Below are 27,779 nucleotides of genomic sequence, written 5' to 3'. Positions count from 1 at the left end.
CCCCCAACTCACCTGGGATGGCATCTGGGGAGAGTTTTCCTGTAGCCAACATAATGTCACGGAAATTGAGAGATGCATAATAGACCTTGCAGAGTTGGACATTGGGATTGGTTGTGTTGAAATGGCGAAGTGGGGAAGCAATCCAGTGAAGGGAGGAAAGATCTCCACGTGTCAATACATTGACATATGCATATTCAGTTAGCTCTTCAGGTTGAGCTGTGGAAGAGCAGAAGACAGAACAGTCAACATTCTGCTGTTTTACAAATATAGATGTGGTAAGGACATTCCAAACAACCAAATCATTGGGCACTAGGAACATTCAAAAGTAGGAAAGTTGAGAGGCTTCCCTTTGGCATTTCCCCCACACTCTGCCATTCCCAAGTCTTTCTACCTGCACTCCGAACTCAATGCAGGACAATTCATACTGGCCATGTTGGTAAGGATGTTGGTTATTTCACATAAGCAGGACAGCAATATCTCAGAAGCATAAGAATACAATTTCCTTTTATCACAGAGAAGGACTAGCTAAGTAGCATATCTTAAAATTTCATTGTTTCTCATCCCTATGGAAAGAAATTGTGCTACCAGGCCTTAATCACATGGGTACTTGAAGGGCTACCTTCTTCCATAAGCACCTCCCTGAACCTTGAGGTCTACAGAATGGGTGGTCTCTACTCCAGGTCCTGCTGCTGGCAGAAGCATGCTTATTGGTGACCCAGGACAGGGCCTTCTCCCTCTCTCCTGCTGGAGGCTCAACAGCCCCCCTCCCCACTATTGTTTCCTTCCATCTCCAAGTAAAAAACTTCCTCTTCTGGCAGGCCTTTGGAGACTGTGGAGTTGTTGTGTCTCAGATCTTGCTGAATCTTGATTGTATTTTCTGCTTGCTGCTGTTGTGCAATTTTCTTATTGAGTTTTAATAGCACTTTAAATACTTCTAGTAGAAAAGCAGTATAAAAACAAACCAACCAGTCACCTTGTTTTAACTGGAGATGTCTGAAAGAGCCCCACTTTCCATTACGATAAACATTCATCACCAGATCTCCACGGAGAATCTTCTGCATTTCCTTGGCAGATGGGCTGGTGGAAAGCTTTGGAGAAGAAGCATTCAGGTTGGAAACAAAAAGGCACCTAAGGAGTATAATGCAACATTTAATATATTAAATATTTCACTTTCATATGTATCAGACATTCATAAGAAGTGACAGAAAATGGGCCTGTCGCTGAATGCTGAAGCTTTGTACCTGATCCTGTGGCCCCCAGGCTCTTGGCGTAAGCAATTCACCATGCCAACAATTCCTGAAGTACCACAGCTAGTAGCCGTTAGCCACACAGAGTCTTCAGAAGATTCTGCTAACATTTCCTGCAAAAGAAACCACAGCACATTTGATTAGATAGCAAAGAGTGATTTCCATAAGTACAATATGAAAACACTGGCTTTCTAATTTCACATTTATAGCTGCTTCCCTCATACATGAAGTAGTCTTAACATGGTTTAACTAAGACTTTATTCAGAAAAAACTCCATTTCCTCGTTCTCCTTTCCCTCCCGTTTCTTTTTGACTCCACCCCCGCCCCCACACACTACAGGATCCCCATTGGAACAAACTTCTAAAATCACAAAATGTAAAAGACTGCTCGATAGAATACAACACCAACATTTTCTTTAAAAAATCTTAATTGACATGAACGCCTGGGATACAAGAACGAAAAGCTACTAATTCCCATATCTGGAAGTGCTGCTTACCTTTAAAGTTTCCACCCATTTGTAATGTGTTTCATCCACAGGTAGGAAAATAACTTTCTTGGCAGGAGCAGGCCGGCGGCATAAGAAAATGGCTGCACCAAAGGAGGATCTTTTCACAGCAACCAAATCCAGACTGGCTTTGCTAAATACGTCCTCCCATTCTACCTGCCAAGTAAAACAAAATGAGAATTTTAAAAAATTATTATTATTATTATTATTATTATTTATTTTTACATTTATATCCCGCTCTTCCTCCAAGGAGCCCAGAGCAGTGTACTATATACTTGAGTTTCTCTTTCACAACAACCCTGTGAAGTAGGTTAGGCTGAGAGAGACGTGACTGGCCCAGAGTCACCCAGCTAGTTTCATGGCTGAATGGGGATTTGAACTCGGGTCTCCCCGGTCCTAGTCCAGCACTCTAACCACTACACCACACTGGCTCTCTGTCAAGAGATTCCTGAACAAAGATATGTTCAGTTGTTGTCTTTATATGACAAAGGATTTGGGAACCACTATTCTGTTGTCAGAATAGGTCGCATTTTGCCTGTTGTTTGACCTTCACTCTACATCAGACTTTCCATTTTGTACCAGACATCAACATTAGGAGAGGAAAGTCTAGCTGAAGTCCTCATAGCACAATAATACTAACTTCTGCAGGGCTGTCAAGCAATATCGATAAACAATTAATATTAATCATTAATGTTAATAATAATAATATTTGCAGCTCTAAATCAGTTATGATTACTGTACTTTTCCAATTAGAATATGCCCCCATGTATTGTACATAGCCCTACATTTTAAAAGAAAATGGAGGAGAAATAATTGTTTCCATTTGTTATATGCACTGCCAAACTTGGACTTGTTTCTTTCCCCTTTCCTTTGCCCCTGAGTTGCCTGGATAAGGAGAGCTACTGATAGTACAAATTCTATAACTTGACCTTGGCAGGAAACCTTTTTTTTTTTTTAAGCAGTTTTCTTGCTGGCAGGGTTAGGAACTGCTTGGACTTCTATTCTATCTACAGTAGATGGTACACTGGGATGGAGAGGCAGACAGGTCACTGACTGGAATGATTGTCCAATCATTCAGAGCTGATTTGAGCCCATTGGTTCAGGGAGACGAGAGGGCGAGTGTGTGTGGCTGAGGGGCAAACAAATAGACAGCTCTGTGAAGCAGGCAATACGGTACTTGTAAAAGTGGCTCCCTTTGTTCCCTAAGATGTAAAGCTCCATGTATTACACACATCATAGACTGAAGCTGTAGTAAACCCGGGGGCAGGGGAATATTATAAACAGAAAATTACAACATTCCGTTCAAGAATGCTTTCTAAACCTTGATGATCACTCTTCCCTTATTCACTGAAAGACACAGGACAGAATCCTCTGGGTCACTTGTTTTCATTCTTAGTCTTAGTGGGAGTTTTGCCATTCCGGTTATTAGGCTCAGCAACTTGGCTACATTTCAGCTCCTGAGATTATCTCCCCTTTTCTGTCTTAAGAAGCCTAACTAGCAGCTGTCATACCCCATTCATGGTGTTAATTTTTTATTTATTTTTTTAAGTTCATGCAAGTCACCATGGAGGTAGCCCGTAGTGATTCCCATGACTGGCCATTTAGTTTTTATAAATGCATTATAGCTGCCCCTTGCTAGAGCTATACTCCATTACAGATTCACATTTTTCTTGCTTTGGAAACAAACACAGGCATCTTTGATGCTGTTCTAGCCTGTGCCCTGCTCCAAGTTCTTTTAATATGGTTCCAAACCATGGGAACCAAAACCTGAGCGATATTATTAGGAGAGGAAAGTCTGGCTGAATTCATGGTAATCCTTTATTTATTATTTTGCTTTTTTTTAAAAAAAGAGGACTATTCTTTTAGAAAACCCCAAAACATTAAGGTTTGAACAGAGCATGATTTAGAGCCAACTGGAGAGAAGCAGAAAGGTTTATGGTTTACCTGAGTCAGAAGCCCTGGTTTCTCCTGAACGTCTGGAGATGTGAGGAAACGGACTATTTCTCCTAGAGTTTCTCCTTTCAGAAGTGTGTGCAATAACACAAAACCCCCTTCCTTCACTGTGGCTGCCATATTGGAGAGCACCTCTGCGGGATTCTTGAAGGGGTTTAGTGAGCAGTTGCATACCAGGAGATCAGCATTGGTTAGATTTCCAGAAGGTGGGGTGGCAGGGTCCCATTGATCAGAGGAAACACCAATTTCCTGCAAATAGCTCTCTTCTGATGCCAGGATATCTGGTGTTCGGTCAGTGGCCGTGTAGTCTAGCTGTAGCATGGGCTGAGTATTCAAAATACTTGTAACTCGTGAGAATAAGTGTCCATCTCCTGCCAGAGCCTGTAGACATAGAGTAGTTGTTAATAAGAAGCACTGTATGTTGGTGGGGAAAGGAGGATGGAGGCAGCAATTTTCAAAACTGTAGAAATGTACTCTAAAACTAACCTCTACTATTTTCATCTTGCGACTGGTGATATTCTCCAGTGCTACATCTACACATGTCTTCAGTTCAGCAAAATCCAGCAAGCCATTTAGAAGGGGATCTTCTTGAAGATGCAGCTTCTCTCTAGTTACAACCTGTTCCAGTTCTGAGTAGAGGTTTCCATTTAACTCCAGGTGGCATATTTCAGCAAGTATGTGCAGAAGACCCTTCTGCCCAGGCTCTGTCTGTGCAGGGGTCTTTATACTCTCTAGCCCTGGAATAGCCAACTTGACTCCATGCTTTGCTATCTTCTTCTGTACGTTTTGGATCAACACTGTGGGGATGAAGATAACAGATGCAAAAATATTGCTGTTACTGGTGTTTTCTTTCCTCCCCTCCCCTCCATTAGTCTGCAAAATGGCAACATCTGCTTCATGAGAGCAATTCCTGTTACAATCTACCTGAGGCTTTACAGGTGCTTTCCCCCTGCGGAATCTATGTGGATTCAATACTCTCCAGGCCAAGAGCAGCAACATTTAAGTTTCCAGCTTCACTTTGCACCTCCCCTGACAACAGAAGGTAAATCTGCACCACCCTAACTCATGACTTCTAACGGTCCCTGGTAATTACTTAGATGAGACAGGGTACGAAGTGATGCTCTCTCACATCATGACAAAGGATGCACCTACAGGGGGGCTCATTTTAGAATAGGAACAGAGCAACCTTTTACCTTTGCATTGTTCAAAGCTGGACTGCAGCTGGGCATTGGAGGACAAGCAGCCACTCTCAGCATACGGCACAAAGTCAAATTTCTCGAGCGTGGGCGGGATCTGTTCCTGCTGTCGTCGAGGAGCTACACTAGCATGAAGACCTGAGATCTGAACAGCTCCTGCTGTGATGGTATCAAGGCAACGGTCCACGACAGCATCAAAAACTACAAAGCAAGGAGAAAGCAGCAGAAAACCTTAGCAATGCCACAGAGACTGTAGTGCTTAATAGAATCATAAGGAGAAGGAACTCCCAGAATTCAGTCTGAGGGCAACAGAGTCACTCCAGCTGTTAATAGCCCTTATGGTTCTGACAAAACTATCTTACTGTTTTAGGCTGGCACAGCAACTTCAGATATACTGGCTTCCAAAAGGGAGCTGGGACTGTCCCTACAAAAAAGGGGGTGCTTATTACCTTCAATCTCATCGCTGTACTTGTGTACACGCTCTTGGTGTAGTTTGGGGTCAATGCAGACTGAGCGGATTCTGGTTGGCAAGCGCAGACTTCTTCCTGTTTCCCCCAAGATGATCAAATGCAGCAGGGTGTCAAGGAATGTCACCCAGTTCCCATCCCACAGCACTTTCCCGGCATTCCCTGGGGAAGAGAAACAATTCCATTCATATACATCCTGGGTGACAGTTCTGGCACAGTGTAAATAAGTAAATATATATTTTGCTCTACAGCAATAATTGTACTGCTCTTGACCTGAGATTCCTATGCTTTGCAAGTTAGTTTAAAAAGTACCTAAGTTATCCCCCAATTTCTCAAAATCTTAATAAAATAATAGCAACAGCTTTATTTGTTGACTGGCCCCATAACAAATTGTTCTCTGGGCGGCTCACAAAGAAAAACAATACAACAACAGTTGAATAAAGCCTACAATTAAAAGCACATTAAAACAAAAAACTACATTACAATACAAACACCTTTGATTGTATTTTAAAATAATATTCTGAAATTGTTAGGCATGCACATATTTGCATACCTACATCCAAATTATGAATTATGGAAATACATTCATGTCATATTTATTTATTTGACATATTTATATTATATTTCACCCAAAACATGTGTCTCTAAACCAGTTACTTTAATAAAAAGGCTTCCAAGGTGAATATTATAATCCTTATTGCTAGATTTCAGTTAGATGTAAGATGTTACCATTATTGCTGGATTCTATGAGTCCCTGGAAGGTTGGCCCATAGTCATAACCACGCAGGCGAAGCTCTTTGTAAATGTCCCCCTTAGATAAGCAGATTTCTGAACAAGGATTTGGTAAACTGTCAATTTGCTGGTTGCGGAAGTTATTCAGAGCAGTTTCTTCCAAAAGGCAAATTTTACCTGGAAGACACAATACACAGAGGTAAAGACTAGTCAGTAGCCACACACACAGAGACACCTTGAATTACTTCAGAGCATTAAGAATTACTTAGAAGCATCTACTTACCACTTACAGCCAAATTTCCATTCCCAGACACTTCAAAACACTGGGAAGCAGGCATGAATCTCACTTCTAGTTGTGTTGAACCTGCAAGAGAGCCAGAATTTGGTGAGGTGCTAAAGAAATTGTACCTCCAAATATTGTTTTCACACCTGTGCAAGCATCTCAGCACACATAAAATAGGCAAGAGAGTGAGGAGGATAAAGTGAGCATAGCAAGATTGGAGTGGGCCCTGGGACAAAAGTGAAGATGGGCCCCGACACCTTTTTCTTCCATCCAACCCCATGTCTTTGCTGCAGAAGAACTAGGAACATAGGAAGCTGCCATATACTAAGTCAGACCATTGGGCCATCTAGCTCAGTATTGTCTACACAGACTGGCAGCTGCTTCTCTAGGGTTGTAGGCAGGAATCTCTCTCAGCCCTGTCTTTGAGATGCCAGGGAGGGAACTTGGAACCTAGATGCTCTTCCCAGAGCGGCTCCATCCTCTGAGGGGAATATCTTCCAGTGCTCACACTTCTAGTCCCCCATTCATATACAACCAGGGTGGACCCTGCTTAGCTAAGGGGACAAGTCATGCTTGCTACCACAAGACCAGCTCTCCTTTCCTCTATATGGACATGGTGAAAAACAAAACATTCTTGACATGCCTTCTCTCTCTCTCTCCTATCCAAATAATATCATACTCTCCCCACAAGGAGCCAGCAGCTTGCCAATGAGTCAGGGAGGCAGGAGGGGAGAGGGGAGAGTTGGGGTCTTGCCCAGCCAGTGGAGGCCGCTCCTCCTTTGTGGGCACAGGGACATTTGTTGTCCTATTTTGTCCAGTTATAGCTACACCTGTGGTTTCATCTGACCTCCACATTGGAACTTTTCTTTGCTATCCTATATTTGCTTATCTGACCTTCTTTTGCCTAATTGTTCTCTAACACCTTGTAACAAGGCAGAGAAACCTATTACTTGGGTTTCTACTGGGCCAGTATGAGCGAAGCCCCTGGATGAGGCCTTTAGCCTTTCTTGTCCAGAATGGAGCTTTTTTTTTTTTTTTTTTTTGAGGGATGGTGAAACCTTCTGACCTAAAAGACCTAGCAATAAGTCTCCTAACAAAGACTCTTTTAACATTTAGGTTTCCTGTCATAGTTAGATTGTGCCAGTTCACTTATACATGTAGTACCTGAAGTAACAGATTTCACCAGACTATGTACGTGAGGCTTTGAAGAAATTAGCTCACATGTCCATCATACCATACGAGAGAGAGAGAGAGAGAGAGAGAGATCTTCAGAAGCCTCACCTTTCTTAGGAAGTATTGTTGCTTGATGGATGGTAACATCTTCAAACATGACAGGCGTTTCTTCTATGGAGGTCCCCAAAGAGCGTGCCAGAGTGCGCCAGGCTAAGACCAGGTAGCCAGTTGCTGGATATAGAACTCTGCCATCAATACAGTGACCCACCAAATAATTATCAGGAGATTCAGGATGCACATCTGTCAACAGGGATAGAGAAGAACACAATAAAACAGATCTTTCAGAATTCCAAAGAAAATTCAGATTCAATCAGGTTCAAAAACAATTTCCAAACATTTAACCAAAATCCAAGCAGAAAGTTCCCACTATTCCTCCCACTACAGAGGTGTCAGGGTTGTGAATGTTTCAGAGAAAGCAGCTCTTCTCTTCCCCCACACTACTCCCCCCCGTCCACACCAGTACTCCCTCTAAAGCAGTTAGCTTCACTATTTTTCAAGCAGGGACTACTGTGGCAAAAAATCTCCAATTTGAAAGCTGTTTCCCACTGTGCTTACCTCTGCACATTACTGTGGTTTTCTCAGTGCTGGGAGGGCCCTTGAAGAGAGACTGAGCTCTCTCTTTTGCTTTGTAGGGAAAGCTTTGGGAAGGGCTACACTTCCCAACACTCTGTGCACACCTTCCAAGATGGTGCAGGAGCTCAAGAGGGCTCAATTTCTCTTAAAGGAGCCCAGCACTGCACAAAGTGCAGCACTGCACAGTACAAATTTGTGCAGCCCTGCTGGTCTGCTCAGTCTCCATCAGCGTATATGTAAAGCTGGGTTTTTTTTGCCACAATATGCATCAATTTACACTTGCTAACTTTGAACCGCATTTGCCATCTTGTTCCCACTCTCCCGGTTTGGAGAGATCCTTTTGGAGCTCCTCGCAATCTCTTTTGGATTTCACTACCCTAAATAATTTGGTGCCATCTGCAAATTTGGCTACCACACTGCTTACCCTTCTAGGTCATTTATGAACAAGTTAAAGAGCACTGGTCCCAGTACAGATCCCTGGGAGACCTCACTTCTTACTTCCCTCCATTTAGAGAACTGTCCATTTATTCCCACCCTTTGTTTCCTGTCCTTCAACCAGTTATAATTACCAATCCATACATGAACCTGTCCCCTGATCCCATGAGTACGAAGTTTTCTCAAGAGTCTTTGATAAGGAAGTAGACATGCTTGCCTCCGCATGGTGTCAGGGGAACTATGCAGAGTATTCAGTTCCAGCTGAACCTTCACTCAGGTCCAATAAACAATTAGTCAATGAACCACACTTAGGGTTGCCCCTTGCCCCTGGGCCTTACAGTGAAGAACACCACTCTAGAGTGTCACAAGGTGTCTGAAAGTTCAGATATTCTCCCTAGAGGAAAACCTTCAAAACATTACTTTGAGCACTTCAGATTTCAGTTTTTAGGACAAGAAGGCATATAGGCTCCAGTACACACCAATATTGTAGACTGTCGCTGCTCCAGAACCCCCAGAGCCTGTTGGAAAGTCTTCAGCCTTTGGGACATCCCATGTTTGACTGTGATCCCACAGAATGTAAGGAGAGATAAGTGGGGTCCCCACTGGGGCAGGATATTCAACAGATGGGAACAGATTGTTTGCGAGGACATTTATTCTAAAGACACAAGAGGGAGAATGTGTAACTATTGTGCACAACGGTCAGTAGCAATAGCAATAGCACTTACATTTATATACCGCTTTATAGCCGGAGATCTCTAAGCGGTTTACAATGATTTAGCATATTGCCCCCAACATTCTGGGTACTCATTTTACCGACCTCGGAAGGATGGAAGGCTGAGTCAACCTTGAGCCCCTGGTCAGGATCGAACTTGTAACCTTCTGGTTACAGGGTGGCAATTTTACCACTGCGCCACCAGGGGCTCATTAGCAAACCTATAGTAGTTCAAAGAGACAGCATATAGTCAAGAGACAGATGGGATTGTCCTAGTCTTTACTAAAAACACACAATATCTGCTACCTCTGCATTCCTTCTATTAAAATTTCAGCATGAGACTTCTGGAACTCCACAAGGAACTCCAGCATTAGTCACAGTTGCATTTTACTTACACACACCCACACCCCTGCTGAAGCAATCACACTGGCTTTTTAAAGTACCTGAATGAAAATATCCCATTCTTCTATTATACTTCTAACAGTGGTTGACATCCTGAGTTATAAAGTGTGCTAGAGGAGAAGCACCAATGCTACTGCTGCCACATTCTATTAACACAGCTCTGGCTATTGCACAAGGTGGGGATGTTTAACAACATCCCATGGAAGTGACCTGTGCTATGCATAAATATGTCCCTGAAAGTCACACAGCCCTTAGGAACATAATTTTGCATGACACAGAGCACTTCTGGGGGAAGAGAATATCCCCTCCACACATTTGAGTGCTCATTCTGCGTTAGTCTGAAAGTCATCAGAAGCACCAGCCCTTTCTCCCCTGGTACCAGCGCTTCATAACTCAGGATGCCAACCAGTATAAATAGCATTGCAATGCTACCCTTGGCCAACATTCTCTTTAAGGGAGACTTAGCTGGGGCAAAAGCAAACAGAGGTATAATTCAGTCCATTCCCAAAAGGAAATGTAGGCCTGTTGGGAACCTCCTGACAATAGTCCTTGAATGCCAATTGGGAGGCAAGTCTGCAAGTATGTCACAAGTATGTCACTGGCTCCTATGGCCAAACAGTCCAACAATGTTCCAGTCAGCTCAGCAACAGAGTCAAAGCCAAGCCTAGCCAAGAGGAAGAGTGAGGTGACAAGGAGGCATGATCCCATTACTGAGGTGATGAAAACATTTCTTCTGCCAAGCAGCCCAGTTGAGTTCGGGGGCAGAGTTCCTATTAAGCCTACAGCCAGCTGTTCATGAGCCACCCAGGGAGAAGCAGCCTCAGACTTCTCCAGCAGCTCAAAAGGGTAGAAGCAAAGCAGAGCAGGGAGCCTGGGAGAGAAGAAGAGGCCTCCAGGTGGTGTAGTGGCTAGAGTGTTGGACTAGGACCGGGGAGACCTGAGTTCAAATCCACATTCAGCCATGATACTAGTTGGGTGACTCTGGGCCAGTCACTTTTCTCTCAGTCTAACCTACTTCACAGGGTTGTTGTGAGGAGAAACCTAAGTATGTAGTATACCGCTCTGGGCTCCTTGGAGGAAGAGCGGGATATAAAATGTAAAAATAATAATAATAAATTAAAAAATAATTAACACCCTATGACTGAGACCAGAATTGAGAGTGAGCCACAAAGTAGGCACAACTGGTGACTACCCACATATGATAAGGCCAGTTTGTGTCCCAGAATCATTCACTTTTCTCCTTACCCTGTAAGATGGATTTTTCCAACATGAGTCAGGAAGAACTCCAGGTTGCTTTTATGTTCTCTCTTCATTAAGGGTAAAATGGTGCAAGTTGGCTTCAAAGCTCTTCTCAGGATTGCCTACAGTGGATTCAACATATGATCAGCAGGGGCAGCCCTTCCATGAGGCAAGGTGAGACAGTCACCTCAGGGGGCAGATTGTTGGGGCACCCGTGAGGTGGCAAGATGTCCTCCTGCTCCCTGCTTTTAAAGAAGGGTGGGGAGAAGCAGAGGAGGATGCACACAAGAGGGGCAGCCTTTGGCACCTAGCGTTTCCTATCATTATATCAGGATGTTAGGAAAAGCTCTACATTCATACTCAATCCATATTTACCAGCACATTTTAACTAGAAGAATGTCTCAGTCCTTTCAGAGGAGAGCCCTCTCTCACCTCTTACCCACCTCAAAATACAGACCAAAACCATTCCATGTCACCTACCAATCCCAAGACCATGGTTTTAATTATACAGGCCAAGGAAAAGAGAGAGTAAAAAAGAAAAGAAAAGATAGATAAGTAGGGATGTGCACAAAACCAGTCTTCCCAGTTTGGTTTGTATACAAACCAGATTCAAACCAGACCAGAACAGCTCAGCATCCCCCCACCCGCTGAACTGGGCCCCCAGCTTGGTTCGAATTTGAACTTACTTGGGCCTGGTTCAAAGCCCCTACTGTCAAGTAAAATAGGTTACTTACAGTTGTTGCCAGTGGCCGTAGAGGCCATGGGCGGGGGGCAGTGGCTCCCCCAACCCCCACCAGCTTCCCACAAGTCTCCAGGGCCGGGCTGGGCCTTCTTTGGCCCATTTCGGGCCTCTGTGCATGCATGGAGGCCAATTTTTTACCTCTTCACATATGCACGGGCAATTTGCTTGACCATGCAAATTGCACGGTCACACAAATTGCCTGTGCACATGCACAGAGGTAAAAAAAATGGCCTCCATGCATGCGCAGAGGTCCAAATGGGCCCGGACTGGCCCTGGAGACTTGTGGTGAGGCTGGTGGGGGTAGGGGAAGCCGCTCCCCCCCCCCACCACATGGCTGCCACAACCACCAGCAACAACTGTGAATAACCTATTTTACTTGACAGTCACGGGTTCAAACCAGGCACTGGCTTTCGAGCCAGTTCACACACCGCTAAAGATAAGCATCACAAGACCCTCCAAGATTATTAAAACCCAACATTTTCCTTTCAGTGCTAAACCTGAGCAGATCTGACATCAACAGCACAAATATCCTCCCATAATGAAAAGGGGAGGGATTGCTTGTTGCTTTAATAAATTGCTTTTTAAAAGAGAATTTGGGGAAATTTGGATTCCATTTGGAAATGAAGGCCATATAGCTTTCAAAGATATACATTATAAACTGAAAATAAAAGTTATTAAAAGTTCAAAAATTATGCGGATGCTGGAGAAATTATGTATTTGCTTAGTAGTAAAGTCATAGGGACTAGTCAGTAGTTTCCATTATGCCTATGGAATCATTCTCTTTTTAGCACTCCCAGTTTCAAAAAACATACTGCCAGAGGGAATGCGGAGATTCCATTTTCCCAGCAGCAAAATATTGCTGTTTGAGTAATGGAGTAATGCAATATATTTGTGACAGAAGCTCTGCCTTGAGAAAAGGTCTCTGCATCCCCCACAACAGAGTAACAGCTACGCATTTGTTGCATAAAAACCTTTGTCCAGAAAGGTCCACAGATCTTTGCATCCAGATTCAGCAAAAGTAAAACACAAATCAGGAAATTCAAATATCAAGGTTATAGCAACACCATTGGGTCATGTAGTATAAATATGTTTTACAAGCTGTGTTTTACACACAACTCATGTAAAACCACACACTGGACTAGAAAAACTGAACAAGAGATTATGTGCAAAGCAGCTAAAGTAGCAGCACAGCTTAAAAACTATTGCATAACTGTACTTTTAGATTGCACAGTCCAAATCAGTGTTCTATTTATTGTAATGCAGTAAACTCTCCCCCTAAAATTAACTGTATATATTTAAAGAATGTGTACTTTCATGTCTTAGATGGCCTAGTTGCCACTACTTGGTTTGTAGGTGGAAACGGCGCATGCCTCCAGCAAAGACAGTGTCCAGGTCAAATTTCTGGTTCTGCCACAGCCTCATCTAAAGCACTGTTCTTTAAAAAAAATAAAATATATATATATATATCTCTACACCAAGCCTGAAATTTCATTCTTAAAACACACACACACACACACACACACACACACACACACACACACACACACACCACATCACAGAAATCAGAAAATATGACTCAAAAAAGTTAGTCGAAGATGGCTCTGTAAAAGGGACCAAATGTATTGACGTTCGCTTTCCACCATTTCTCCATTCAAGACACTACCTTCACCAGACAAGCTAGCAATGGCCTTGCGCGGGTGGCAGAGGAGGTATTATTAGCAAAATAGTGACTTAAGCACAGCTCTTCTGTTGACATCGACCAGCTCTTGATGCAATGCTGGGAGTAGGCACTTATGCAACTCTTGTGCTGTTATTAAACACAGGTGCATAAGAAATAGACAGGTTGCAATCCACCTGTTCGAACAAAGCTCCTCAGTCAAAGCTATCACACATTGCTGCTGCTCCTGCTAGAACATGGATTACTGGCCAACATGTTGTGCAGTGCAATGTTGTTTCCAGCCCGCCGGAACTACTTAAAACAGCGCACAGGCATTTGATTTGCATGACTTCTAATGATTCAAATGGAAGTAAAAGGCAGCTTAGGTGGGTCAGAAATGCCAACGCTGTGATGCATAGCATGTCGGCCACCATCTCTAACAGGCACACTACACATTGGGCTCTTTCTCACAATCAGAAGTAAGTTGGAGGAACTTCCAGCTGAGTTTCCAGAGCCATGTGCGCTCCTGAAAATGGATTGTGTGAACAGTGAAAATGTCACCAGGAAGTGATGGTGAGTGAAAAGCAATCTGAATAAGGCGGTGCAGACAGCCAACATTGGTAACCTGGGATTTGATCTAGGGTGCAGGAGGTCCCCTGCCTATGCTGGCTGACCGGGATTGCTTCTAGAACACAATCACTTGCTGGTCCTCCACCCTGATATGCACATGATCAATTTTTGAGTGCACACATAGCTCTGGAAGCTCCTCCAACTTACTTCTGAATGTGAAAACCAGCCCATTATGGGAAGCACGTACTTAGTGCTTCTGCGATGGCTTTTTTTTAACCCTCTCAATAAAAGAACCATCAGTGGCAGATAAAATAATGTCAATGCATCAAAACAGAAGCAAAAACTAGTGTAAGCTAGTTCCAGGAGCCATCGTGCAGAGCAAAAGCAGTAACCTTTCAACTACCAATAAGCTATTTTAAAAACATTACAATAACAACCACATAAACCTAAGCAAACACAAGAATCACCAAAAGCTCAGGTAAACAGGACAGCTTGTGCCTGACACCTAAAGATCAGACATTAGACTCCAGGTAGACTCTCTTGGAAGAGACTTCTACCATCAAAGTGCAAGAGTAGACCAGAACAGACTATCTGTCCAGTTACGAATTCCATCACTCCTTTGCAGACCACAGGAAATCTTCCAGGCTGATCTGGTGTCATTTAAGGAGATCATAACCTAAGGTGTTTTTGTAAGCTTCTGCTCCTTGCCACTTTCTTTCCACATCCAAAGCTGATTAATCAATTTATTGGAGTCTGGTTTCCTTTCTCTAGCCCTGCTCCACCTACAGGAAGCTCAGGAGACACTATATGCACAACAGTGGGTGACAGTCAGGCAATTCATGCGAGCTGCCTAGCCCAGGCTAAGGCAGCCCAGCCTGGGCTAGGCTGCTCATGGTGCAGTGTCGGAATCTGCACAGATCCTGCCCTGACCCTGCTTTTAACCCCAGTCTTTAGCCAGAGTTAAGAACACAAGCGCGCCCTTAACCCCGGCGCCAGGATCATGTGGATGCTGGGGCTGCTTGCAGCCTGAGCATGCACAGAGTTGGGCACCTAGAGCCCCTGACTCCTGGGAGATTCCCACAATGCACCGTGCTCATGGTGAGGTGCATTCTGGGATATCCGGAGGCCAGGACGCATTGTCCTGGCCTCTGGAGATCTGCACTCCTCCAAGCAGCACAGATCATGTGGGAGTGTGATCCATGCTCCCACCACCGAGGGAGGATCATCTGGAGGGATGGGGAGTTCTGCTCAGCCTCCCGCCGCCCGCCCGCCTGCCCACCCACCCAGACAATCGTGTGTATAGCCTTAGTGTGTAAACAGCTAACAGCGGCTCACATGTTGTGTGGCTTAACACAGGTGATGCCAATCCACTCATGCTGCTGCGGGCTCCTAGCAAATCAAGCGTGCAAATGCTTAAAGTAATGCGCCTGCACTCCGGGAGCACTACGTAGGTCAGAAACCTGTTGTTTTACCGTCAGCAATGTATTTCTGATCTACATAGTGCTTCCAGAGTGCAAGTGCACCACTCTTGTGCAAAAGAGTAAGACCATTGGTCCTTTGCTAGGAACCCACAACAGAGTGGGCAGATCAGTGTTGCCTGTGTTAGGCTGTGCAACATGTGGGCGTGTGTGAGGAAAGGGAAAAAGGTTCGACCTTCAAGGGTAATACCTGCAGAAGGGCATGTGGGGCGATCTCCACTACGACTGCATTTTCTGGAATATGCCTGAGGCCTTCCTGGAACAAGACAGGGCTCACAAGATTATTCACATGGTACTCAGCAGAAGAGTTCTGAGCCAGCTCAGTCTGCCATTGAGATTCAGGAATGGAGGTGCTGATCCAGCGGGATGAACGAGGCTTTGGATTTGGAATAACCTATTAAAGCAAGAGAGAGAGAGGAAACTAAGCAAGAAATCACAATACTTCAGAGGTGCCTCTTCCTCATTTGTCCAGTGTTTCAAGATCTCTTGCTAGAAGTCAAGTTAAGAGCACCACAGTAGCCCTACTCATACATTATGTCAATGTATACACCCAGTCTATGTACGGTGTACACATGTACAGATCTGTACGCAAGTACAGTCATTCACACATTATATTCAACACACGTGCAGCAATCCACTCCCTATCTGCATTCGAGGGAGCCTGTACCTGGGTTCCTTTCTAAATGAACGCATCTACAGTCACTCAGCCAAAAACATGTACATATGTATACACACATATATCATAAGGCTTGAATAGGGCCTTATTGACCACCTGCACATAAAGCAGGATGACAGTATAAGCTACCGGCATCAGGAGTTGAGGCTTTTGTGCCCTAATCTGATCCACATTCCCTTGGATGCCTACTTCTCTAATTTATGCCTTTGACACTTCAATGGAAACATTTGGCAAACATCAGAATGGATACCGCAACCTGCCCGGTCTAGTCTCAGCTGATACCAGGTTCCTCTTGAACCCGACTCCCACATTGAGGAATGCCGAACCCCACCACAGTGAGGAATGCTGGACCCTGCTTCCTCTCCTCTCAAGTGGCTACCGTGAGAAGTCATCCAGGAGCATTACCTTTTGCAGGGCATTAAGCAGTACCGGTGCAATGGACGCCATGTAGTATGAATGGAAAGCAACTCCAGCACTGAGCACCTCTTTCGCAAATACACCTTCTGCTTTCAGTTTGGCCACAAATTTGGACACAGACTCCTACGGAAAGTGAAGGGAGGGTTTTAATTCTGATTTATATTCCACCTTTTTACAACTGTATGCAAGGCAGCTTACTTGAAATAAAAATGGAACAAAATACAGTAATACAGGAGGGTGCTGGAAATCAGATTTACGACAGAATTAGCAACAGCTAAAAACAGAATCGTAGAAAACAGCAGCAAATAAATCAGACTTTTAAAAGACTCTTCAAATATTGCCTTTACTTCCTGCCTAAAAGCAGGCAATAACAGGACCAGCCATGCTTTTCTTGGGCATCCCCATCTTGGGCATCACAGCCCAAAGGGGTCCTTCTGGGTCCTCGCCTGCTTTATCTCAGATGCGGGTGGGAGCTGAAGGAAGATCTACCAGGCAGAACTAAGTTCTCATGCAGATTCATATGGGGAACTACAATTCCTGAGATATTCTGGTTTAAAGCCAAAGCCAGAACCTAGAATTGAACTCAGAAACTAACTGGTAACCAGTGCAGTGAATAAAGGATTGGTATGGTGCAAATGGGCAGCTCCCATCAGAATCCTCCTAGCTGCATTCTGGACCAGCTGAAGCATCAAGGCTGTCTGCAAGGGCAGCCCCACAGAAAATGTATTACAGTAATCTAACTTGGAAGTGACAAGTGCATAAATGACTGAAGCCAGGTCTGATTTCTTTGGATACAGCTGGCATACAAGACAAAGCTGGTAAAAAGTACTCCCAGCCACTACCATCACCTGCGCATCTCAGTGGAAGTTTGGATCAAGAAGGAGTCACAGACTGCAAATCTGTTGCTTCAGGGGGAGTACAACCCCATCCTAGAACAGGCTGGATATCTAATTGAGAATCATCAGAATCCCTAACCAATAGTACTTTCGTCTTGTCTAGATTAAATTTCAGTTTGTTCATCCTCATCTATTCCAAAATGGTTGCCAGATACCAGTTAAGAATTTCCACTTACTCTCTGACACCGGACGCTGGAAATATGAGGCAGTGTCAGGTATTGTAGACATACTGTTGACACCCTAGCCCAAATCCCCAGATACCCCCTCCTAGAGGTTTCATAGAGGTGCTAAAAATCAAGGGAGACGGATGGAACTCTGCGGCATCCTCTAGTGGATTAATAGTCACAATGGAGCATCAGTCTCCCAGCAATACTTTCTGGAACTTCTCTCTCTGGGAGAGCTGGAGCCATTTCAAGACAGTGCCAAGTCAGAGAGATGGTCCAGAAGGATGTTGCAAGGGCATGGTGCATTCCAGCAATCCATTGCTGGTTGTTTTGTGGGTTTGGACTCTGCTGCCTATGAAATAACCATAATTCCCCATACTTGCCTCTCCATTCCTATGTGCATACAACAATATCAATTACAGGTGAAACGCGGAAAATTAGAATATCGTGCAAAAGTCCATTAATTTCAGTAATGCAAATTAAAAGGTGAAACTGATATATGAGACAGACGCATTACATGCAAAGCGAGATAAGTCAAGCCTTAATTTGTTATAATTGTGATGATCATGGCGTACAGCTCATGAAAACCCCAAATCCACAATCCCAGAAAATTAGAATATTACATGGAACCAAGAAGACAAGGATTGTAGAATAGAACAATATCGGACCTCTGAAAAGTATACAGTGTACTGTGCTTGACTGGCCAGCAAACTCGCCTGACCTGACCCCATAGAGAATCTATGGGGCATTGCCAAGAGAAGGATGAGAGACATGAGACCAAACAATGCAGAATTGCTGAAGGCCGCTAATGAAGCATCCTGGTCTTCCATAATACCTCATCAGTGCCACAGGCTGATAGCATCCATGCCACGCCGCATTGAGGCAGTAATTGCTGCAAAAGGGGCCCAAACCAAGTACTGAATACATATGCATGCTTATACTTTTCAGAGGTCCAATATTGTTCTATTCTACAATCCTTGTCTTCTTGGTTCCATGTAATATTCTAATTTTCTGGGATTGTGGATTTGGGGTTTTCATGAGCTGTACGCCATGATCATCACAATTATAACAAATTAAGGCTTGATTTATCTCGCTTTGCATGTAATGCGTCTGTCTCATATATCAGTTTCACCTTTTAATTTGCATTACTGAAATTAATGGACTTTTGCACGATATTCTAATTTTCCGAGTTTCACCTGTATATAAGCCAAAGAATTCAACCCCCTTAATACAGATGTCTCTTATGTCCCCTATATATATATAGCATATGCATGAAAGTGGCTACGTGTTGGAGCTGTTTGGTGTGCTCCCCGCACCCTGCCACATGCACAGTTCTGCTAGGAGCAGTGAAAAGAGGTACACTGTTTAATTGCTCCAGCTTCCCTGGGATTTGGACTCAGGCAGGTGAGGAGGAAGGACTCGTGCTCTGGATGTAGTAGAACTCAGCTGGGCAGTTTTCTAGACTATGATACATGTATACCATTATATATCACCACCTCTGCCTCTTCTGTCCTCCTTCTAGAAGCGGCGGGGGGAGGATGAGAGCTGCTGCAGCCATCAAGGCAGTGGAATGACAAGGCAAGAATGCATATTCTGTGTGTATCAGCATTTCCCACCTTCCCTTCTTCTCTTCCAGGAAAAGCAAACAAATGCCACACACACACACAACACGTAATAGCTCTGGGGCTGTGGAAAGGAGCCCAGCAATCTCTGCTCTTCCTCTTCCAAGAAGTTTCTCTCACATCCTACAGGGTTCCCTTTATTTTGAAAGCCGCACTCCAAGTAATGCCTCACTTCCCGAGAAGCACCGGCTTGTGTGTGGAGAAGGAAAATGCTTGAGAGAGAGGAGGACACAGGTCATGAATGGATGGCCAGAATGGAGGACTGGAGGAGAATCTCTCTCAGTCACTACTACTGCTGGCATCAGAGAGTTCTGTTGGGATGGAGGGGGTGGAGTGAGCACACAAGAGGCATTTGCAGGCAGGTAGCCTCTGGACCAGGGAGTCCAGTGGGTGGACTGCAGCTGGGAGGAGGCTGAACTCAGATTCACTAGCCCAATTTGGGCCTGCAGGCCTCTAGCGTGGCTTTACTCTTATCCTGCTTAGTCTTCATGTCTTCAGTGAGGAAATCTGGGTATGTACATTTAGACAGAAGACAGACATTTCGTTCCCTGGACTTGATTAGAATCGCAGTTAAGCCTTATTAAAGGCATCTCCTCTCGAACTACTTGGCCCAGATTAAATTCCAGTGATGAGGACACAACAGCTGATGCCGTAAACACATAGCAGTGGATTTCCATTGTGTTCTCACCTGAGGCCCTGAAACAGTGACGGTGTCTTCAGAGTTATGACATGCAGGTACCACTCCTGTAGGGCACTTGCGCTTACACTCCTCCCACGTCAGACCTGTTGGAGAAGACAGATTGCTTTGGATGAGTTTGGTTCTCTTTGAAGCAGTCCTACAGAAGGAGAGTTAGTCTTTCATGGGAACAAGGCCCAAGTGCAGCCCAATTGCCCAGATTTCTTGTTTGGAAATAGGCTGGAAGAGGAGGTTCTGAAGCATGTTTTCTTCCTTAGGACCCTTTCAAACTGTTGCATGCTGGAAATTATGGAGGGAGTGCTGTGCTGCTGCCTGGAAGTGGGTTTAGGTCATTCCTCGGCAGCCCCATCACTACTCTGCTGGGGCTGCCTTTGACATTACGCAGCAACCCCAGCAGGTCTCTACCACTGACAGAGAGAGCTGCCCATCATGTCAGCCATTGACATGATTATCCATTTATTCCCTAGTCAGTGTGGACTGCAACTTCAGTTACATAAAGCCTCACAATACTCATAGGTGAGATGCTTAGAAAACAAACGAAATGAGAAAACGTCAAACAAAACTGTCCATAAATTGGAGATATAGATATAGAGCAGTACTCTCAAACTAAATAAGGAGAGCCAGAATAAATCGTCCTCCTGTATTTTGTCACCACTGTGACTCATTCTTGATGCTGTGTTGTTACCTACTCAACATGCAGTGCCAGGTGCCTCATTACTAATCCATAAAGCTCTCTTGCATCACAGGTTCTAGCCCAACATTTGAGAGTCGCTTAAATAATCATTTAGTTTGCACAAGTGTCTCAGAAGCCTTTTCACCTACACAAGGGGAGAAGGGGCAGTTTTGCAGATTCCTCTTCCCTCTACAGCCTCCAGTACCCCCCTGAAAATGTCCTAAAGGGTTGGGGGACCCTCATAGACATATTGGGGGGGCGGATGCAGGGGGCTATCGAGGGAAGAAGGCTCAATGAACTCCTCCCTCCTCCCTTACAGAACATCTTCCATTTGCACAACTATTGACTGGAATGCCGCCCATGTTTCTATAGATATGCAAATTGCCATTATGAAATCAAATTAATTATCGAATTCTGATTCCATTAAATCATGGATTCCCAACCAGTGGCACATGTACTACTGGTGGTACTTTGAAGAGTCCCTAGCAGTACAATGTATGTGCCATGATTTAAATGTAAAATTGAAAATGAGCTGCACAAAGAAGGTGCTTGCTCTGTGTGCTTTTCTGTTGCTTCTGCTGCCCTTTCCCCCATCCTGGTAGCTCAGGGGTGGGGGTGGGGACCTGGAAGCCATCTGGGGGTGCCCAGCTTCCTAGCTTCCCAGCAGGGACTAGCAGGCTGGGAAGGAGGCTGCTTGGTAGTGGCCGAGGAGATGGGACTGAAGAACACTGAGCAATATGATCCCCACACGGCCTCCTCACACCAAATGACTGGTTTCTTTCCTTTCTTTCCCTTTTTTCATTTTTTCCCTCTTCTATTTCCATTATAACAAAACAGTTTGTTTATTTATTTATTAAAAGATTTAATATACTGCCCAATCCACAGACTCAGGGTGCTGTACAAAACAAGAACAGCATCCGAGAGGTTTTTTTTTAAAAAAATTGTAAAGGGCAAAATGCCTGGTGGAAAAGAAATGTCTTCAATAAGGATTTAAAGGCTGAAAGGGAGTAGGCAGACCGAATCTGGGGGGGCGGGGGCGGGATTCATTATAAAAATGGAAGAAATATGCTAAACATGTAAAAAGGAAGCTCTCAATTAAAGGAACGGACTAAAAATCAGATCTGAAAAGAAAAATTGGGAGGACAAAGCTAAAAACATTGAAATGCAACTATTTGCCAATGACATTGTGTGGACTCTCCACAAAAAGCATGTGAACAAAGGATTGCAATTCCAGAGAAGAAGAACTAGAGTGGAAGAAACTAGAGAAAGAAGGGAGGGGTTTCTAGTTACCTACCAACAGCAGCCATGCCTCCTGGTGGTAGTTTGGCCTCTTTGATGCATCGTCCTCGCCAATAGGCAGCAAGAATGGCCTCCTCATGACTTAAGGAGCTATCTGCATAGCCACAGGCCAGCTCTCCAACCGAGTGGCCAACTATCCCATCAGGCTGCAAACCCATGGCCTTTAATAGATCAATCTGTGCAATCTGAAGCAGAAAATGTGTTGCGGAATTTAAATTATGCGGAGCAGCACGTGCAAACCTGTCTGGAAGAGTTTCTTCACACCCCGATTACTCGCACATGATTATTAGTCTTCCTTTCTTTTTTTAAAAACAAAATTATTTCTTGTTCAAATATCCTATCACCCAGTGATCTATTCTGTTTCTCTCCGTCAAGCTTATAACTGATTGCCTGCTGTTGAAACTGGTTCCTTTCCCCAATTCTCTAAGTGACTTGAAAGCAACAACAAAGGCCCAAAGGCTGCACTATGTACTACTCACTCTCAGATCTAGTTGCCACACTGCAAGGGGCATGTGATGCATTTCTTTCCACCTTGAGCAACAAAAATGAGCAAGCAGGTTGCAACATTCTCTCTCCAGGCTGACCTGCAGAACCACAGAAGCAGACTGCACGGAGAGAGCCGACAGATGTACAAGATAATTGTATGTTGGTTCTGTACAGACAATCAGATGGGTGCACAGAAAAGAGCAAAGGCAGCAGGTGCTTTCTCAAACTCATCCTCCCCACGTTCACTCAGTCATCAAAAAAGGGCTAAGAGCAGGGCATATCAGAAAATAAAATGTGTGTTCAAAAATGCAATTCTCTCCAGCCTGTTTCAGGAAAACAAAGCCAAGTCCTTTCCCAAGGAAACTGGAGTCAGCTTGCAGTGAGCCCTGGCTGAAATCTACCCTATGGCAGGGTTCTCACCCTTACGTCCCCAGATGCTGTTGGACAACAACTCCCGTCAACCCCAGCCACAATGGCTGAAGCCATTCAGAGAGTTGTAGTCCAACAGCAGCTGGAGACCCAAGGGGGAGAACCCCTGCCCTAGTACTGCAAACGGAATTGTGAACGTCACATGTTGCCTCTGTGTTGCACTGGTCCTGGAGCACTGATTTAGAAGATGATGAGTCAATGGAAGTGTCATTCATCAGACTGGTTCAGACAGGTCAGAGCAGGGGAAAGGCCACACTTTGCATTCATACCTGAATAGCAGCAAGTCCAACAAATGCATTAACAGTATCATTAAATGTGTTCTCATCGGCATTCAGGAGTAGATCAGACACCTTTAGACCTGTGTCTTTCAGAGCCTCATCTGAACGCAAGATGGATTGCCGGAAGAGATCGAGACTCATTAGGCTAAGGCCCATGCCTTTCCACTGTGTCCCCATGCCTGTCAATTAAGCAAGCAGAGAATAAATAACCTTTAGTGCTACAGGCATGTGCCAAGGAAAAAGTGACCATTCTAAAATGTGACCATTTTATTTGACATTTGGAGTGGACTTCAGATTCAGATATAGAAGATATAAAATCTCTCCGGGTTATTATTATTATTACATTTATATCCCGCTCTTCCTCCAAGGAGCCCAGAGTGGTGTACTACATCCTTAAGAGTTTCTCCTCACAACAACCCTGTGAAGTAGGTTAGGCCGAGAGAAAAGTGACTGGCCCAGAGTCACCCAGCTAGTTTCATGGCTGAATGGGGATTTGAACTCGGGTCTCCCCGGTCCTAGTCCAGCACTCTAACCACTACACCACGCTTATAGGAGGCATGACTTCACACTATTAGTAGCATATGTGTGATAGATTCCAAACAACCAATCCATGGATCAATCAGTGTAAATTCAATACTGTGTTAAATAAAAACTCATGGGACTATTTAATGTTCCATGAAATGTAGCATAGCCTGGACTCAATCAAATCTGCATAGAGGAAAAGAACGTTCTTCATGTGACGGATGTAATTACCTGAACAAATGTACCACAGAGGTCTCTCTGAGGACTGAGCATTCTGAACTTCCTTCACATCACTCTCGCTGCCAATCAAGGTGTAACCCCTATAAGGCATGGATGACACAGGTATCCCAGAGATATCATTGAGCATGCTCACAAATGTGGTGTGCTCTTGCAGATTTCTGCTCTGCTCTATTAATGTTTCTACTGCTTCTTGAGTCCTTCCACAAAACTGGACCAATCGTGGCAAGTTATGTGTCTCCAGGGGTAGAGATTCCTTCTTATTAGGCCTCAAGATGATATGGGCATTTGAGCCTCCAAAGCCAAAGGAATTAATACCAGCAAGGTGACCTTTTGTGGGGGTTGGCTTAGTAACTACTTGGATGCGGCCATCTTGTAAGGCAGGAATGTCTGGATTTGGGGTGTTGTAGTGGATGTTTGGCGCCCACAGACCATGTTCTAAAGACAGAACCACCTGAGAAAGAGAGAACATAACAGTACAGGCTAGGTATATTTTTGACAGATATTATTTGTCTAATTTTGTTTGAATAATGAGAAACGTGCTTTAAATAAAAGCTGAAGTCATCAGGATTTCGAAAGGGTCATCACATTTTGCCCTAAAGGTCACGCTTTGCAAGCTGGTCTACTTGCATACAACATAGTGCAGGTTTCCTAACTATACTTAAGTCTTTTGTCATTCGATCAAACTACTTCATAAGAAATAAGTAGATAAGTGTTCTCTAAGGCACAGATTGGTTAAGTAACTTGATCAAGGCTCCTGTATAAGCCAGAATTCTAATCCCATTTCTGCAATCGTGTTTCTCACTCCTCCAACTCCCAAACTTTGCTGTGTCACCTGCTATGACACAGGATAATTCAGGGGCTAGCGGAGTAGTGTTATGGACAGCGGTCGATTTTGGTGGATGTTTGATCCAAAATGGACAGAGTGGGCCTGAGTAGAGCCATCTTGTGCAGTCTTGGTGTGAGACCTGGTTTTTGCTGAGAACAGTCCAGACACCTGTTGTGCTCTCTGTGCATTGCCTTCACTCCCAGACGAGGCAATGAGACCATCAGCACCTGATTTTTTGGTGTTGAACTGGGAGGAGGGAAAGTGAGAGTGCAACTGTATAACAGAAGCCTGAACACTGTTCTCGCAGCAGAGGGGGGAGATCTGGAGTGAATGTCAGAGTTAATCCATCTGGGAAGGAGCTTTAATTACAAGCTGTTCCTGTGTTTTAGGAGAGAACTGTTTTGTTTTTTTCATTCTCAAGCTTGTTTTTTGTGTTTCCCTTTTATATTTTGCACCTGCCACTTGCTACTGCCTTTTGCTAACTGAACCTCTACCCAAGGGTGTGCCTTGACTTAATGTCAATGTTTGAGTATTGCTGCGGTTATTCTTTTTAAGTCTTGCAATAAAAAGAGAAATTAGGGGAACAAAGAATCATTTTTCTTCTTTTCTTCTACCTGTCTGAACTAGCTCAGCCTAGGACCACAAGGTTCATTTGGTTGGGCAAGAGACCCAATTGGGATAAAATATACCTTCCTGGCAGGTACACACCTCTCCCCCTCAGGGGTGTCATATATGTGACAGAAGGAATCTGCTATGAATATTTTTACCCTTCTGTTTTCTTACTGCCCAGTTATTCTCCCAACATTTGTAATTTATATGCCTTTTCTTTTTCATGTGCACACACTGGTAAGAGCAGCTGACACCCGGACTATAATGAAGGAAGGACACAGAGGGAGGTTTCCCCACTACTGGAGCATGTGCAGGGGTGAGCACTGTTCACTCAGTTTCCCTGCCTCTGGAAGTATCCTGTGCCTTCTGAAAATATGTCCTTGATGGAGCTGTGTGACCCTCAGGAACATATTTAGGCAAATGGAAAAGGCCTTTGGAGGGAGAAGAGAGAAGCAACAACCACTCCCCCTTCCACACCCACTTGGCTGCATAATGGGCCATCTCCACAGGGACTAGAGGCTCCCTGCAGACTTGTAGCTCTTTTTTAAGTTGAACAACTGCTGAGCATCATGTCAGCCATTATTTTTTTCTTTTTGTCACCACTTTCTCCCTTCTGCCAAGCTTACCATCTCCCTTCTCTCCTTTCATTCCTACTGAGCAAAAAAACCAACCCGGGCTCTATACATTTCCCCCCAGCTATAACTCAAGCAACCTGACTTTGTTTCTTTCTCTCACAGCAGCATAAAAAATGGGCTGCATTCAGTCCTGCATTCAATGTCTGAAGAGTCTGACTTCATAGCCTTACCTTTGCTAAAGCAGCAAGACCAGAAGCAGGTTCTGGATGGCCCATATTGGATTTTGTGGATCCAATCAAGAGTGGCTCTCGTTCTTGTTGGCAAAAGACACTGACAATGCCATTGACTTCCTGAGGATCTCCAACCTAACAGGATGGAACAAGAGAGGAAGTCAGAAAGAGTCAGCAACCCGATTTCTGAGCTACCAAAGGCTGGTTCACATGGTCACAGGTCTCCATACCATGGTGTCTGTCATGGGGTGGGGGTGGGGGGTAGGTTCAAGGAACTGGCTGACAGCTTCTCATAGGCCCAGGGCAGTCTACCATCTCTCCCCATGCACATATTCATGTGGAGGAAATTTTTTAAAACATTTTTTATATCCCGCTCTTCCTCCAAGGAGCCCAGACTAATGTACTACATACTTATGGTTCTCCTCCTCACAACAACCCTATGAAGTAGGCTAGGATGAGAGAGAAGTGACTGGCCCAGAGTCACCCAGCAAGTATCATGACTGAATGAGGATTTAAATTGGTTGCCAATAGGTTCCCAGGCAAAATACAAAGTGCTAGTTATAACTTATAAAGCCCTAAACGGCTTAGGCCCTGAGTACCTAAGAGAGCGTCTTCTTCATTATGAGCCCCACCGCCCATTGAGGTCATTTGAGGTGGTCTGTCTCCAGTTACCGCCAGCTCGTCTGGTCGCTACACAGAGACAGGCCTTCTTGGTTGCTGCCCCGAGACTGGGGAATGCGCTCCCTAGTAAGATACAATCCTCCCCATCTCTGGCAATTTTAAAAAAGCATCTGAAAACCCATCTTTTCACTCAAGCTTTCTCAGCTTTTTAAAATTTGTCGGTTTTAATTTTGTGGTTGATTTTAAATTGTTGAATTGTTTTAACTTTTTATATGTGTTTTAATTGTTTTATGTTAACTGCCCAGAGATGAAAGTTTGGGCGGTATATAAATTTGATAAATTAAAAAAAAAAACACCAACTCGGGTCTCCCCGGTCCAAGTCCAGCACCCTAACCACTACACCACGCTGGCTCCTTTGGCATTGTGAAGCAGGATTTTTGAAATAGATTGGGGTGAACTGCAGGGAGGGGATGACATTGAACTGAGGCAAGATAGCCACCAGCAAAGTCTTCAAACTGGAAATTTATCTCCTCTTAAGTCAGCCGTAGGGATTTTTTTTTTTTTTTTTTTAAGTAGGACCTTCAAGACTGCAAGCTAGCCCTAAAGGATAAGAGACAGCATGGAACAAACCTTAGTGCCTGTGCCATGAGCTTCTACATATTCCACTTCCTCGGGCTTAATCCCAGACTCTCTGTACAGAGAACTGACCAACTGTTGCTGCATCCATCCAGAGGGGAATGTTACACCTGAAGCAAGAAGAACTGTCAATACATGTTTCCATACAGGGAAACTATCATACCTTCTCACGTAAACTGAGAACAAAATCTTGCTGCAGAAGACATGGTTTCTAAGTGTAGCTCTGCCAGAGATGAGGCACTTCTGTATAGTTTTGGTGTAGTGACTGTAGAGTAATGGCTAAGAATGTGAGCTATGAGCCAGTAAGTTCCCTGTTCAATATGGGGATAGTAGAACTGGCCTGACTTACAAGGTTGTTGCAAAGATTACTGAGATAATGCATGTGAAGTCAACATTCAGAAGGCACCATCTAACTGCTAGGTATTATTTATCTATCATCATCATCATCTATATATGTAT

The 27,779-nt window shown here is 44.3% G+C and overlaps 1 protein-coding gene across 1 annotated transcript in view; it reads right to left on the bottom strand.

The window, feature by feature from the left end:
• The window catches only part of FASN (fatty acid synthase), a 77,226-nt gene that overhangs the window by 25,001 nt on the left and 24,446 nt on the right, over nt 1–27,779 (bottom strand). The window contains exons 7-27 of the mRNA XM_053289680.1: nt 27,315–27,430; nt 26,064–26,198; nt 23,815–24,274; nt 23,053–23,240; nt 21,864–22,053; nt 19,888–19,982; nt 16,506–16,640; nt 15,615–15,818; nt 10,984–11,099; nt 9,104–9,279; nt 7,665–7,856; nt 6,384–6,464; nt 6,098–6,277; nt 5,351–5,530; nt 4,899–5,102; nt 4,192–4,502; nt 3,697–4,086; nt 1,744–1,908; nt 1,242–1,360; nt 974–1,128; nt 13–216 (exon numbers count right to left, since the gene is read on the bottom strand). Coding sequence (XP_053145655.1) covers nt 13–216; nt 974–1,128; nt 1,242–1,360; nt 1,744–1,908; nt 3,697–4,086; nt 4,192–4,502; nt 4,899–5,102; nt 5,351–5,530; nt 6,098–6,277; nt 6,384–6,464; nt 7,665–7,856; nt 9,104–9,279; nt 10,984–11,099; nt 15,615–15,818; nt 16,506–16,640; nt 19,888–19,982; nt 21,864–22,053; nt 23,053–23,240; nt 23,815–24,274; nt 26,064–26,198; nt 27,315–27,430 — 3,996 coding nt within the window. The remainder of the gene's footprint in view (nt 1–12; nt 217–973; nt 1,129–1,241; nt 1,361–1,743; nt 1,909–3,696; nt 4,087–4,191; nt 4,503–4,898; nt 5,103–5,350; nt 5,531–6,097; nt 6,278–6,383; nt 6,465–7,664; nt 7,857–9,103; nt 9,280–10,983; nt 11,100–15,614; nt 15,819–16,505; nt 16,641–19,887; nt 19,983–21,863; nt 22,054–23,052; nt 23,241–23,814; nt 24,275–26,063; nt 26,199–27,314; nt 27,431–27,779) is intronic.

The sequence above is a fragment of the Hemicordylus capensis genome, chromosome 2 (assembly GCF_027244095.1).
Source record: "Hemicordylus capensis ecotype Gifberg chromosome 2, rHemCap1.1.pri, whole genome shotgun sequence".
Taxonomy (NCBI): domain Eukaryota; kingdom Metazoa; phylum Chordata; class Lepidosauria; order Squamata; family Cordylidae; genus Hemicordylus; species Hemicordylus capensis.
This window is presented reverse-complemented; position numbering and strand designations above follow the sequence as displayed.